General features: G+C 40.9%; 1 protein-coding gene across 1 annotated transcript in view; it reads left to right on the top strand.

The window, feature by feature from the left end:
* RIMS3 (regulating synaptic membrane exocytosis 3) overlaps positions 1-12,837 on the top strand; it is a 531,625-nt gene that overhangs the window by 499,346 nt on the left and 19,442 nt on the right. The window contains exons 5-6 of the mRNA XM_085648027.1: positions 5,432-5,533; positions 7,068-7,207. Coding sequence (XP_085504153.1) covers positions 5,432-5,533; positions 7,068-7,207 — 242 coding nt within the window. The remainder of the gene's footprint in view (positions 1-5,431; positions 5,534-7,067; positions 7,208-12,837) is intronic.

The raw sequence follows: 12,837 nt of genomic DNA, 5'->3' as shown, positions 1-12,837 counted from the left end.
TATGTTTAGCAGGTCTATCATGAGTACGTTTGAGCGCATTGTGAAGATACAAGCACAGCGAGCTATGGAAGATGATATGTGACTTCTACACCTTGCAATCCCCCAGTTTTGTATAACACATCCTGTACATTAATTTACAAACGTATATACTTTATTGTACATGTAATATGCACGTGTTGATGTAAAGCACTCTGACACCCTGCCTTGGAATGAGTAGGGCTATGCAAGAAAAATAGTGGTACTTAAATTATTTCAACGCCTCCTCAGGGGAAGTAAGCGCTATATAAATGCAATTTGCTTTGTGTAAATACTGGGAAAGGCCAACACATCTGATATTCTTACAGTGCATGCATTTCTCCTAAACAGGGACTGAACAAAGTGAAAAACTGCCTCTCTTAAGTAAGTGTGAAGAGCTAACAAGGTGTGAGCCTTTGTTTCCCCTCCGCTTCATTTGCATCAGGTGTGAGGCTCCAGACTGCTCCCAGCCAAGAGACTCTAACAAAAGGAGGCCTGATGACCCCTCAAATTTGGCCTTTGTTTTGGGCCCAGCTGGAGTCTTAAATAAGAAAGCCCAGTCCCCACCTGCACATTGTTGCTTGTTGCAGATGGAAAGCAGACAACGTGCAGGCACTGCTGAAAGTGTCCCGGTGTTTGGAAATTACACCAGGACGAGTTCAGCACATTATTCAGTGGGGCCCAAAATCTTGGCAAGGTGGACGGCGTTCACCCTGTGAAAAAAGTGGGGGGACGCCGTCCACCCGCGTGTCCCCCAACTCGTGCCCTACCCAGCTTACATCAGAGAATTATGTTTTTCTTTTAGTCCTCCATACGACTGCACGTGTTCTTGCACTTTTTTTTTGCATTATCTTAAATATTGTTCACATTCTTTCTTTTAATAGTCGTTTCACTTATAAGGCACACAAAGAGACAGCCAACGTGTTTCATCCCACACCATACGGAACAAACGTTACTTTATTAGAAAGGGAGTCCTTAGCATTCACTATTACGTATCTATCAGAATTGTATTAGCAATCTGTAGCTCCAAAAAAAGACTTCAAGAGCGTCCTCAAGCCAAATTTAACTTGTGGTTTGATGTTAGAGCCGCATCTGCAGGAACTAATAAATTCGCACCTTCAGAGGTTAATCTCTAAGACTATATTCAAATCGGACAGCCAAAGTCCCGGCGTAATCAATGATGTTTTATGCAGCGCTCACATTAAAATGTAGTAACTCTAGCTGCAAAGGAGAGGAGGAAGATATGCAGGGTGGCACCTGACTGTGAATAAACAAAATGTGCAAAGTGAGGGGCCTGCAAAGATTTTTTTGGGGGGAGGGGACCACTTAACACCTACAAAACTTACAACTCATAACACCTCAGCTCCCTTATCTAGCAACATTTCCATTTCTCGCCTTGCCTTGCAGCGTGCACTAATGCTGGTAAATTGGGTGAGAAAGAATTCAGACCCTACGTCCAATAATCTTTGATGCCTCCGCTGCGACTCCAAAGTAGGAAGTAAAGTAATGACAATGCTTAGAGGAAAGGCAACAAGTATATGTTGCACAACATACAGCTGTCAACCTTTCAAGTGTTTGTATTTATGTCATTTTACCCAGGGAGATGGTGTTATTTTATCCATCAGGGGCAAAAGGAAGATGACATTTTCTTAGCTTGGGCAATGCTTTTTATTGCAATGTGACCCTCAAACTTAACTGACTCTTTGAACTTTAAACCTCGATGCGAATCTTACTACATTTAAGGGTACGTATTTTTTCAGCTTTGGAAGGATGAAAGACTGTCCATCCAGTCGGAGTATGAATCAGTGACCCACACACAAACCCTCATTACTGTCTTTCCTGGTACCCCATCCCCTTCTGGGGGCTAATGCTCCCCACCTTCAGCCGAACTCATCCAGACTTCACTAAATTGAAAACAGAAGTCAAAACACATTTTTGTGAAGCTTTAATTGCATAGTTCTAATCACCTTTACAAAAAAATTCTTTCCTTAATGTGCAAATCAGAATTTAATAAAAAGTGCCACTACCCCTAATTAAGCACCAACATCTTTGTTCTGATATATCTTACTACTTTTTGATTTCTGTTTTCATTTACTTTGAAAGTATCTGTTTCCAATTCTTGCATATTTAATTAACATTATAATTCTATATACAAAAACAACACAATGGTCAAATGTGTTCAGCATTTTGAGGTGGCGGTTTACCTTTAAATATACTGCATAATGCAAAGTGATGCCAGTTTTCATTCAACTCCTTAAACACGATGGAGCAGATTTACAAGCCCCCTGCGCCACCAGTACGTCACTTTTTGTGACGTACTGGAGGCGCATTTCAGTTCTCCATATTTACAAGGAGAGGAAAAGAAACCCTGCGTGACTTTTCCTCCCCTTGTAAATATGGCACCTTCACACGCAGCACTTTGCTTGGAAGGGGCGTTCCGTGTGTGTTACTGTTGGTGTTCCCACGCAACACCCATGGAATGAGACACATTTCCAGATTTACGAGTAATCGTAAATTGCGATTCTCCTATTAACATGACTAGAGAATCTGGATTTCATTAAAGACACGGAGGCTATCATTATGCATTAATCCTTTTAATGCAGTCACAGACAGCCGCACTACATCACAAAGAAAGAAAACAGTTCTAGAATGTAGTGCCCAGGATACAAATGGCATGAGACACAAACAGACTGCCTCTTTTAAATGCAAATAAGAAAAATAAGTTCAGAAGTGTGGTCCAACTTGGTCTTGAAATTGTAGGTAGCGACGAGTCCGAAGAAAGGAAGGCTGAAGGATAGATGATTATGAAGAAATATCTGAAAGGAAAGAGAGATCGGATGTAGAAAGGGTAATATAATACAAAGGTCACAGTTGATATGCAAAACAGGTAAACATCATCAAAAAAACATAGCTTCAAGAACATCATGAAAGTACATAGCTTAAAGTACATAGTTCAACAAATATACCAACCAAGGGAGTGGAGCAAAAGGGAGGGATAATGATAGCCTCCGTGTCTTTAATGAAATCCAGATTCTCTAGTCATGTTAATAGGAGAATCGCAATTTCATTACAAGACCGGAGGCTACATTATGCATGTTGGTAGCCATGAAGTACTACATCCGACATGTGTTCAATAGGTTTACAGTAGTGGTGAGCGAAGGTTGAGGCATTAGACCAATCTGCTGCTTTAAGAATATCATCCAACTTTCCTCCGGACCAGAAGGATTTGCTTGCCATAGCACCTCTGAGAGAATGAGCTTGGAACTTAGAAAGATCAATTCCAGCTAGATTCATTACACATTTGACCCATCTAGAGATGGAGGAGGAAGCAACTGGTTTAAAGGGTTTAACAAAAGAGATAAGGAGTTGATTGGCATCTGGAGGACGAAGGTCTTTCGTTCTCAAGTCATATTCCCTGGCACTGTCGAGGTCTCCCATGCCAGAATTCCAGCCCACCTGAATCCTTTTAACATCCTGAGAAAGACGGTGGCCTGCTCTACACCAAACAACGGCTCCAAGATGACACATACCCTCAGGTAAATGGGTAGTTAGATGACTCTGGGGCATTCTGGCAGATCTGCACACCCTATGCTTTATAGGCTAGGCAGCACTAGGTAGGAGTGCAATTATATGTATCCATATAATCCAATGCAAAAGCACAATGGTTGAATTATTAATTCTGTTCACCATTCTTGTAATGTTGGCAACATTGTTTTGCTCCATTCTATTTATTATCGCAGTGCACATATTTTACATAAGAGTACAATTGCTTCAATAAATGTTTGACATGCCAATTTGACTACTTCTTGTGTCTCCCTTTGGGCATGCCTGAGTTATTAAGGAAAGGGTAGAATCTGAATCAAGTTGTAAGGCTGCAGTAACCATCCGGTACCTAGTAAGGTTTAGAGGGCTCATTGTGAGCTAACCAGGATTCAGATAAACATATTCTGATGGTATGCACGGACTCAGTCTTACATAGTTTTGATGCTTATGTTGCTCAAATGAACAATATTACTGAAATAGTAGGAATCGTACAAACCTACTTATCAGCCCTTCTCTTCCTCAAGGCAGACCATCACTGTAAGCTCATGTTATGAAATCATGACACTGTTCATCTGCAGAGAGGCAGTGTTACCACTGTTCTCCAACAAGAAGCAAATGTTACCCATAAGTGAAAATACACATTAGGACCAGGAGGCAAAAGCAGGGATACACGGATATACAGATAGCTTATCTAACATTAAGGGGTCTAGGCACCACGAGAGCTGACTTCTCAACAAAATGCACATCTACTCAAAACATGTGTGGTAAGGGAGACAACTAAAGCCTTGCTGGCTGTGACCAAGTCACATCAAAAAGGACAATTTCGAAGGAAAAAAAAGACATCAGTATAGCGTGACCAAATGTGTTGTTATAAAATCATCCCAAAACATAAGAAATCAACAAGAATATCACCTTCTGGTCTTTCTGACTTAATCCTGGCTGGATCATATTCTCTAGTGTAGAGATCTGAGAGAAATCAAGACTGAGGACAGCAACTACACGTCATTAGGAACCTAAACCACCTCATTTGAAACTAAAGGGCAGCATCGTTCATTGACATGGAAATATACACCAGCCACAGGATATTCAACACCACGCCCAACATAATGCAATGCTTCGCTCGCCGACCAGTCACACCTACCTTCTGTTGAGCAAGTCCTTTAAAACCAGTGCAGATGAAGCAATGGGGTGTCGGCTCCTTTCCAAGCCATGATAGAAACAAAACAGGCTTTTGATTTATAATACGAAATAGTATTACCTTGAGCCACTTAGTTTTATTCAACCTGAAGCTGCTATTAAAGGTTCAACATTTATCTTTTTGTAAAATATTTAATAGGATAATGAAAATTAAATGCATACACATTCAAACGGTCTTGAGCGACTGTGGGCAAGTTGTTCCCCTTTTCCCCCTAATTGATATGTGCTACTTGTTAAACATACGTAAAAAGGTCAATTAGTAGATCGGTTGCTTTCTGAAGTAAAGATCCAGTGTTGTATGACAGCTTTCCCTTGTATTGTATCTTGCATCTGAATTGATTATGCAAGATGGGATCAGTCTAACTTGATCTCAAAGCCCATCTTCATTTAATTGCCATGCTCCCATGTCCCAGAAAGCATGGAGCATATTGTGCAACATTTTGCATTATTTTGGATGCTGACAGCGATTGAGGGAATTTAAGGTGAGTGTACTGTACTAACGTTACCTGAAATTGAGACACACAATGGCTGCCTCCATGGGCATCTTCTGGAGACTTTGTGAGTAGAATTGTGGTTTTTTTGTTGGAATGGTCATGCAAATCAAATTTACTACTATTCATAATTTTAAAATATGTAATTTCATTGATTAATACTGATGGAATCTTTTTGATCACAGGAGATGTACACATCGGGATGATTGACCGGAATGGACAACTGGAGGTAGAAGTGATTGAGGCTAGAGGCCTAACATCAAAGCCAGGGTCCAAATCTATACCTGGTGAGTACTGATGTATAACTTGACATTTAAAATGTGAATTTAATAGAACCCCAGCACGAGTAGAGCATGAGCAGAGGGAGGCATATAATGGATATAAAAGGCAGAAGAACATGATTGTGGGACACATCCAAGTTGAATTCTAGTGGAGAGCCAAGGGAGAGGGCGTGAGATCTGAGACTTCATTTTGCTGAATAGGAAGAGGGCTGGACAGGGCATCCATGGGAAGGAGTTAAGAGTTAGGCTGGAGGTCTAAGGAAAGGCACTTGGGTTTCAACAATAGATTCAGTGGAAGAAACCTTAGGATCAAAAGGGAGATCTATAGGAAAAGGTTTAAAGGATCTATAGTAGATATAGACAATACAGACTTGTGTTGCAGATGAAAGTCTTGTACAACCCAAAGAACCATCCTATAAAAAGGAGATTTAGAGGTTGGTTTTTTAGGTTATACAAGAGTCTTAATTGACAGGAATTTGGTTTGGAGAAGAAAACAATTTACTAGGACACAGGTTGGACAGAAGAGATAGTAAAAGGAAAAAGCCAGTCAAAGAGAGCCTCTGGAGATGGAACTTGAAAAGGAAGTCTTCTACATAAGTGATTGTGAGGGGAGTTCAGGGGAGATGCCTAGGATTGAGGAAGAATTTGTGGAACTGCTAGTGAGAAAGGCACATTCAGAGTTGGAGCGCGGTGGTTTAGGTAATGTGATTCCTGGGGAAACAGTTCCGTTTTGTGGCTTGATATGGGTTAAGGTAATTTACAACTGGAGGCATCAGTAGAACTAAGGCATTCAGTGGTGATGCCAAGGATTGAGGAGAAATTTGTGGAACTCCTAGAAAGATAGGCACGTTTAGAGTTGGAGCTAATCATTGAAGAGGACTCCAGATTCAATGTTGGTTTAGGTAATGAGATTCCTGGGGCTAGAGATTAGTTTTGTGGCTGCCGCTTGATATGGGTTAAGAGCATTTACACTGGTGGTATCAGTGAAACTAAGGTGAGAATAAGTATGGGGATTACCCCGTAGGATAGAGTTGAGGCTGAAGGAGGTCTACTGAAAGGATAGTTTCATTGGTAAAGAATCCATTGAACAGGATGTGCAGATTCTGAAGAGGGGCCTTAGTGATGAAAGCATACACAGGGACGATGGTAGAGTTTGGAGGGATTCAGGTTACAATGTAGAACTGGAAATACTTGGAGTGAAGGAGAGAAAGAGTTTAGGTTGGATTGAAGGGGAAGCAAAAGAAGGGAAGATGGTCCTGGAGAGGATAAGAGGGGTACAATTGCGCATGTTTCCTCTTCCAGGATAAGTTATGTGATGAAGGATACATATGGGATGAAGGTATCGTATATCTTAAATGGAAGCCAAGTATAAGTGGGGAAAGATATCCACTGGTTTATATTAGGAGACAAATGGAGTTTCCTGAGAGTGGGACAAGTGATCAGATAGTGACATAGTAGTTAATGCTACAGAGCACAGCCATAGTATCAATTTGCATAAATATATACAAAGTATTTAATACGTTGTGTTTCACTTGTTTAGCTCCCTACATTAAAGTTTACCTGCTCGAGAACGGTGCCTGCTTAGCCAAAAAGAAGACCAAAACCGCTAAGAAGACCTGGGATCCACTATACCAGCAGCCACTGCTTTTTGAGGAAGGACCACAGGGCAAGGTGTTACAAGTGAGTAATCTCAAACTCTAGCACCAGGATTGTGGGAAGTGCTTGAAAAAAATGTGTGTTGTCCTGAAGTAAAAACAAGGACCATCTCTGAAAATCACCTTCAGGAAGAGAAATATTAATTCAGTGCTAGAGGGCTTTTACTGAAAGGGCAAGTAATATCCTTCCATGCCTTCAGAAAATCCATTTAATAGACCTTTACTTCTGGAGGAATACTTTTTCAAATCCCCTGCAGCCTCAAACACCATATTTCTACATACCCACATTTTCAACATGAAATCCATACAATGCACCCCTACATTTGCAAAATTCCAAATAATTCTAAGCAGACCCTAGTTTACCAATACCTTAAACCTTGACATCCACAGGACAAAATTAAGTAGCTCTACATCCTCTAAGACAAACATAAACGTACTGCCACATATCAAACATTCTTTCAGAAGCCCTTACCCCAGACAAAAACACCACAACAACAGCACCTTCATGTAAATTAACTCCACAGAATCAGAACATCGGCATGCGATGTACCTCCACACCCTAAGGACACCTCATACAATATAGTTCTGCATTTCAAGGACTTCAATTCAAATTCCCAGGATATCCAAATTATTCCACAGATTAGCAAAGTGGCATTTAATCAAGCCACCTCCACATCCACAGGACCTCATTTACTTTTACATCCCAATGTCGAATCAAGTTGGCTCCACATCTACAAGGCAGCTGTGCAGTCTACTTGAACATTCCTAATACACCAATGCAGCACACATGATAACGCAACAATGGTTCAATTAACCTGCAAAGCCCAGAGTCACCCATGCAATGTACTGCTGCATTCCTAGATTCCCCATACAATGTTTGTCTATACCCCAGAATACTAGCGCAGCATGCAATGTAGGACAAGAATGATTGGATCCATGTCAACCTTTTCGAATATATAATAAATGTGTTTAGATTTAGGTCAATTATATTTATCCTATGCGGATATCCTGAAAATCTGGACCTGTATTTGACACATGGATTACAGCATCAATGGCTGTAACTAGGTTACTTAAGCTCCTTAGGGTGCACAACCACAAGACCATGTGCATAGGCATAGAGTGATTCAGGAACCCAGACACACAATGGAAGTAGGTGCGGAATGCAATTCTTTATTGATGATGGGACTTTGTACAGCAAACATAATGGAATGCTTGGCTTCCTGAATTGAACTAGATCTTATTGAACCAGGCTGTGGAATAAAAAATTACAATCACAGTTCTCACCAGCTCGACCAATTGGATTCTAGTGTAGTGCCAGCTTCCCAAGCCAGCATCAGGTCTTAACGTTGTCCATGCTCATGTGCGGCACAGGGAAAAAGAGAAGAAAAACATTATTAGAAGTTTTCTTAAATCTCAAATTGGCATTAGTCTTCTATGTCAAAATGAAAATCATCACATTCTTTTTTTAAAACATTTTAAACATCTCTCACTTGTCAATTCTTGGGTTATACATCAGCCCTACTCTTTCAACGAATGTTTCGGCAGTAAGGTCTTCTATTCATCAGGTGAGACTGAAAACACAGAAGTGCTAAAATTATCCTGAATTAATATTACTACAATGGTGAAGAAAAACAACATCAATTTGAATATTAGGAACACTTCTTTTGAATTTATTCACACAGCATGTGCCAAAGATTCATCAGTATTTTTCAAACTATTATCTTCATTGACCCTGGACCAAGAGTTTCATTTTAGACTAATATCTTAATTTGAATTACATGTGTAAAAAACACATTATTTATTGGACTAACAGCTGTACATTCATTATGTCAACCTTCCCATCAAGTGCCAAAGTGGGTCTTAACTTTTATTTCAGCAATAGCCAGTCCGTGGCAACATATGGTAGTATCATGTCTAGTACTGCAACGATACCAGGAATTACATCAGTGCAGCGAACAAAGCTCCTAGGGAGCTGGAACATCAGTTCATTTTGTTTACTCAAGGTCTCTTTGGAGTCCTCTTTCAGGGAAACAGCAAATACTGACGAACAGCGCATTGCCTTTGCAATGTGGGAAAAACAACGAATGCATCTGAACCACACATTCCATTTACAACACAAGTCGTTACAAAAACATGTGTTAGGTAAAGCGGCGTTGAACTTTAAAGTCCAACAATTTCCCAAGTGCTGCGGGGACTGGAGTTGTTATTGTAAATTATACTATTCCAAAGTCCAGCACCCCCCTAAGGCAAGTCATTGTAATAACCTGTGCTGTAAATCGAATGCGTGGTTCAGACACATTCGTTGTTATGCCTGCGTTGTTAAGAAACGTGTGGGAAAGGAAAGCGTGGTTGTCTCATATAACCCCTCTTGGAGTCTAAGAAGCAGAGGACTGAGATAAAACCTATATTCATAAGCACATATTTAATAACCTTGTTAACTTAAAAGGGGAGTTTGGAGAGCAGTAAGGAATCTGTGAATAATCCATTTGAAAGAATATTACCAAAAGAGGGTAACTGTTTATTCTAACGGATGCTTTTCCTGTAGATTTCTAACGTGTACTACTCCAAAGACATTCTTTTCTCTGAGAATGTGGAAAAAAGCAGAGGCTGAGCATGTCTGCCTCTCACTGACACTTCTGGCAAATGTAATCCAATGCCAAAACACCCTAAAAAAAATATTGGACAAAAATGTTGTGGTTCAAGTAGAAGTACCTTCAAAGTAGTGAAAAACAAGTTCAAAGACCTACACAGGGGCTTAAAGGGGGACTGGAGGAAATGTATTCTTTAAGCTTTGAAAGCAAATAGAAGTGTCTGAAAGTTTAAACGTGGAGCCTTCATTAACATATGCAGGCAGAAGCTAGTAACAAATAACCCGTAACAATATTTAGGGTGGTCAATTAGGAATTGGTGGAAGAGGATATCTGTCAGAAATCAACGGATGTTCCTTTTGTAAATCCCACAGTTCTGCAACTTATATATTAATAGTGAGAAATCGCTTACTTTTGTCAGCTAGCTCCACAGTCTGAAAGCTTTAGTGGGTGGTCCATCTGGTGGAGAATTTTGAGCACCAGAAGGCCTGCCTTCACAACTCCCATGTATCAAAGTAAACTAGAAAAAAAAAAGAATAAAAAAAGCCTGCTTTGCGAAGGCAGAAGACACACTGTGTGCTACAAGTGTTTTTTTTTTTTTTTTTAGAAAAACACAACTTTTGAAATTAATGTCAGGAAATGAAAAACATGGCAGCTGACTAGCATGATAATTCTGACAGCAGAATTGCCGCTGTGCTGGCAGGAGCAATCTGGGCAAGGACCACTAGATATGGTGGCCTCTTTGTCCGTGAGTCGGCTGATAGAGCTTCCAATACATCGATTGGTTGGTGGGCTGATCAATGTGTCATCTAAATGTCCCTATTAGTTCTTTACCTAATAGAACGCCACAAACAGATATCGGATTTCCCACAAAATGGATTGATACAGGCACCGCAACACCAAGCCACAAACATTGTTCACCTGTTTCAATAGTCACTTCTGAGGGAGGGAGTTGGACAGCAGCAATACCTGCAATACTTCAGTTGGAACCTCATGCGAGGATAAGACTTGTCTTTCAATTCCCAGGCATAACGCCGTAAGGTCAGAAGGTTTGGATGAAATAATCTACACATGTACTGTGTAAGATAAGTTTCCATCTTCAGAAAATGATTTGGAGAAGGCCAACTCAGTTGAAGAGGATCAAGCTATATTGGAGCGCCCAATCCAATCCAACGCTGCCAGAATCACATGAGCTTTGTAGGGCCAGAGCCTTTGGGCAGCTTTCAAAAGAAGAGGGATAGTAGAAAATGTGTAATGAAGTGAAAAGGTATACAGCAGGGAAAGTAAGTCTCCTAGCGACCACCTCCTGGGAAACTCAAGGGGACAAACCAGCCTACATTTCTTGTTTCTCTTGGTGGCAAAGATATGTGGCATGCCCCCAAAAAGTGAGCAAGTGGCCCGACAATCTTGTTGTAGCCACATCTGTGATTGATGGAGGACAGTCTGCTGAAGATGGCTGATGTTTTCTCCTCCCCACTGACTAAGCAGATGACAGGCCACTTCCTCCTTTCTATGGTCCAGTCCCACAACTCCGTTGCTTCTTTTTTGTTGCTATTATGAGCATGCTCTTCTGAAGTACTGTCTATCATTATCTGGACTTGAGCATTCTGATGTTATGGAAAAAATACTGAGCACTAACTTGATTATTCTTCATTCCAGTTTCAAGTCCTAATGTTGTAAGAGGACCCCAGAGGGGTCAACAAGGAATTGAATCTCAGAGTTTCCCTATGAGCATCCAGCCTGGAGAAACAATTCGGTGCCCATTGTTACCTAATGCTAAGGGGGAATGAAGGAGTGACGCAAACACACTTGCTGGCTCTGTTCACCAGAAAATGAGCTTGATCAGTGGCACCTACAGTAATATCAAATCTCAGACTTGCATGTGGGACTACAAAGATGCACAAAGGCAAAATCCCTAGTGATCTGGTGAATTTCAAGACCATCTAGTTTATATGGAGCATCTTCCCTCGGAGAATATGGGCGCAGCTGGAATGTGACCAGAATATCCCCTCAAAGCTAGAAACCCTGAAAGGGTCCAAGGCACGATTTTGTATCGTTCATCGATACGATGAGCTTATAAAAGGCATGGTTGTAGCCGAGAGACTCCACAGTGAATGAGCTACAAGTGAATCCCTCAGAGGTCAATCACCTAGAAAGGGATAAATGAAGGGAACACACTTTCCCCACGCCATCACCTTTGTGTGGGGACAGAGGTCAGAGAAAACAGAAAAAGTGGAAGGTGATCTCCGTTACTTCCTGCCTTGCACAGAAATCAGGATATGGGAGTAAACACCTTGTATACATAAATAAACTACCTCATCTCGTTTCGGCAATGACTGCAACGCCTGTGAATTATCTTCCTTGTGTCTTTCTTGAGAGACTTGTTCACTTGTCTCAGGCCCAGATTTGGGCACAATCCTTCCCCTTTCTTAGAGAAGACAAAATCCAGGAAAATGACTGTCCCGATCTCTAATACGGAACCAGGTTTAATCACTCTTTTATGTAAAAACATGCAATGGTATCTCTTTCATCGAGATAGTTGTTAATAGGAGGTTGGAAAGGTTGTGTGTGTGGGGAGGGGGCCTGGGTGCCTCCTTTAAATGGAAAGAGAATCTTGTTTTAGAATGTGAAGGACCCAGTAGTCCAAAGATATTTATGATTATTTTCGAAAGAAGGCTGCCCCCATCCACTAACTGGAGATCTGTACACTGGTAAGATCAAGGTTTTAGTGAAGATTTAGTGTTGGGGATGTTGACAATGAGGAGAAAGTTGATAGAGCTTACTTTCTTCGCCCACTAACTTTGCCTCTGTGCACACTTTTTTTTATTGGGGTTCCTGTAGAGAAGGTCAATACCTTACATATAAGTGCCTCTAGCCTCTAAATTGGCCATCAAATTGAATATCTAGAAGCTTTATCTGCAATGCCATTGAAAAGCGTATGGTCTGTATCCATTTCTGTCTTTGAAGAACCACATAAAACCCAACATACCTTAGTACTGCATCTGCTGTTTCCTGGCTAGAATACATAGCAGGACTTAATGCTGCCATGTCAGCCTGCAGCAGCTCT

The sequence above is a fragment of the Triturus cristatus genome, chromosome 3_2, assembly GCF_964204655.1.
Source record: "Triturus cristatus chromosome 3_2, aTriCri1.1, whole genome shotgun sequence".
In the NCBI taxonomy this organism is placed as follows: domain Eukaryota; kingdom Metazoa; phylum Chordata; class Amphibia; order Caudata; family Salamandridae; genus Triturus; species Triturus cristatus.
Note: the sequence above shows the minus strand (reverse complement) of the source record. Positions and strands in the feature narration are given on the sequence as shown.